The 1,687-nt window shown below is 39.0% G+C and overlaps 1 protein-coding gene across 7 annotated transcripts in view; it reads right to left on the bottom strand.

The window, feature by feature from the left end:
• Positions 1-1,687, bottom strand: part of NFAT5 (nuclear factor of activated T cells 5) — a 146,962-nt gene that overhangs the window by 53,774 nt on the left and 91,501 nt on the right. For all 7 annotated transcript variants that reach the window (XM_012806168.2, XM_003791399.3, XM_023514111.1 and 4 more), the window contains one exon: positions 1,039-1,229. In XM_012806168.2, coding sequence (XP_012661622.1) covers positions 1,039-1,229 — 191 coding nt within the window. The remainder of the gene's footprint in view (positions 1-1,038; positions 1,230-1,687) is intronic.

Genomic DNA, 1,687 nt, shown 5'->3' on the forward strand with positions numbered 1-1,687 from the left:
CCCGCCAAACAACAATGACAGCTGCAACCAAAAAATAGCCGGGCGTTGTGGCGGACACCTCTGGTCCCAGCTACTTAGGAGGCTGAGGCAGGAGACTCGCTTGAGCCCAGGAGTTGGAGGTTGCTATGAGCTGTGATGCCATGGCACTCTACCCAGGGGGATAGCTTGAGACTCTGGCTCAAAAAAAAAAAAAAAAAAAAAAAATTTTTTTAAAGTTACCAGTTAAAAAATTAATCTTTACTAAGTATTTCTCAAAATTCCTCTTTTCTAGTTAATCTTTTACCAATCTATTCAAAATGGATTTCAAAAGAAAACTGAACACTGACTAGAGGAAACTCTTAAGCAGGAATCCAACACCCAAATAATTAGAACATTGATCTATCCAGTACCAATTGCTGTTATGGTTTAATTTTAGGAATCAAGGTCCTTCATGAAAGGATTAAAGAAAATAATTTTTAAAATTCATACCATTGGTTCAGTACCCACAGCACAGTGGTTACACACCAGCCACATACACTGAGGCAGGTGAGTTTGAACCCAGCCCAGGCCAGCTAAACAACGACAACTGCAAACAAAAAACAGCCGAGTGTTGTGGCAGGTGCCTGTAGTCCCAGGTACTTGGGAGACTGAGGCAAGAAAATCACTTAAGCCCAAGAGTTTGAGGTTGCTGTGAGCTTTGATGCCATGGCATGCTACCAAGGGCAGCATAGTGAGACTGACTCAAAAAAAAAAAAAATGAAATTTAGGAATACAAATCAAAATGTAATTTTTAATTTCAATGTTAATGTTATAAATCCCAATAAGAAAGTTTTCATAATTTTCTTAAAAGCCAGAATTCTACTTGCTTTTAGTTTCTCTGCCTTTTACCATGGAAATTCTTTAGTAAAGTATGAAATTTTTTAGTAATGTCTTTTTTAATATTTAAAACATTTTAATAAAATATTCAAAATATTTTTACACATTATGAACTGAACATTTTTCTTGCCCACCACAAAACTATAGTATATAATAATAAAAAAATTCTTACTAAGTACTTACGCCAGTGTCATGTTGTTGCTAGGATCAAGGCCAACTTCAATAACAGTAGTGCCTTCAATGTCTACTTCTTTGCAGGGAGTTGTATTTCGTCCAGTTACCCTGCAGGCCTGATAAAATCCATGTGGTTTTACTCGACCAGAGTCATTACCCACAAACACTTGCAACACTACTGGTTCATTATGGCCTTCCAGCTGAAACCAGAAAACATGCAGCAGAAACATTAATTAGCTTTTCAAATAATCTAACTGTAAAATCAAATACAGTAGATTTGCCTCCATTGCTGACTACCTCCTTAAGTTGACCTAATTTTCCTATGAGTTTATGGGACACACACCATATGTACTTATCAATACAGTAGACTTAGTTCCTTATGTTCACCACCTCTATATTTTGACCAGTTTGTTACAGTCCCTGGGGTAGTCACTTATAGAGGTTCTACTGTATTTAAGACTAAATTCTGGCTCGGCGCCTGTGGCTCAAGTGGCTAAGGCGCCAGCCACATACACCTAAGGTGGCGGGTTCGAATCCAGCCTGGGCCACCAAATAACAATGATGGCTGCAACCAAAAAAAAAGAAAAATAGCCAGGCCTTGTGGCGGGCGCCTGTGGTCCCAGCTACTTGGGAGGCTGAGGCAGGAGACTCACTTGAG

The sequence above is a fragment of the Otolemur garnettii genome, unplaced genomic scaffold, assembly GCF_000181295.1.
Source record: "Otolemur garnettii isolate 467f Iridium unplaced genomic scaffold, OtoGar3 scaffold00047, whole genome shotgun sequence".
In the NCBI taxonomy this organism is placed as follows: Eukaryota; Metazoa; Chordata; class Mammalia; order Primates; family Galagidae; genus Otolemur; species Otolemur garnettii.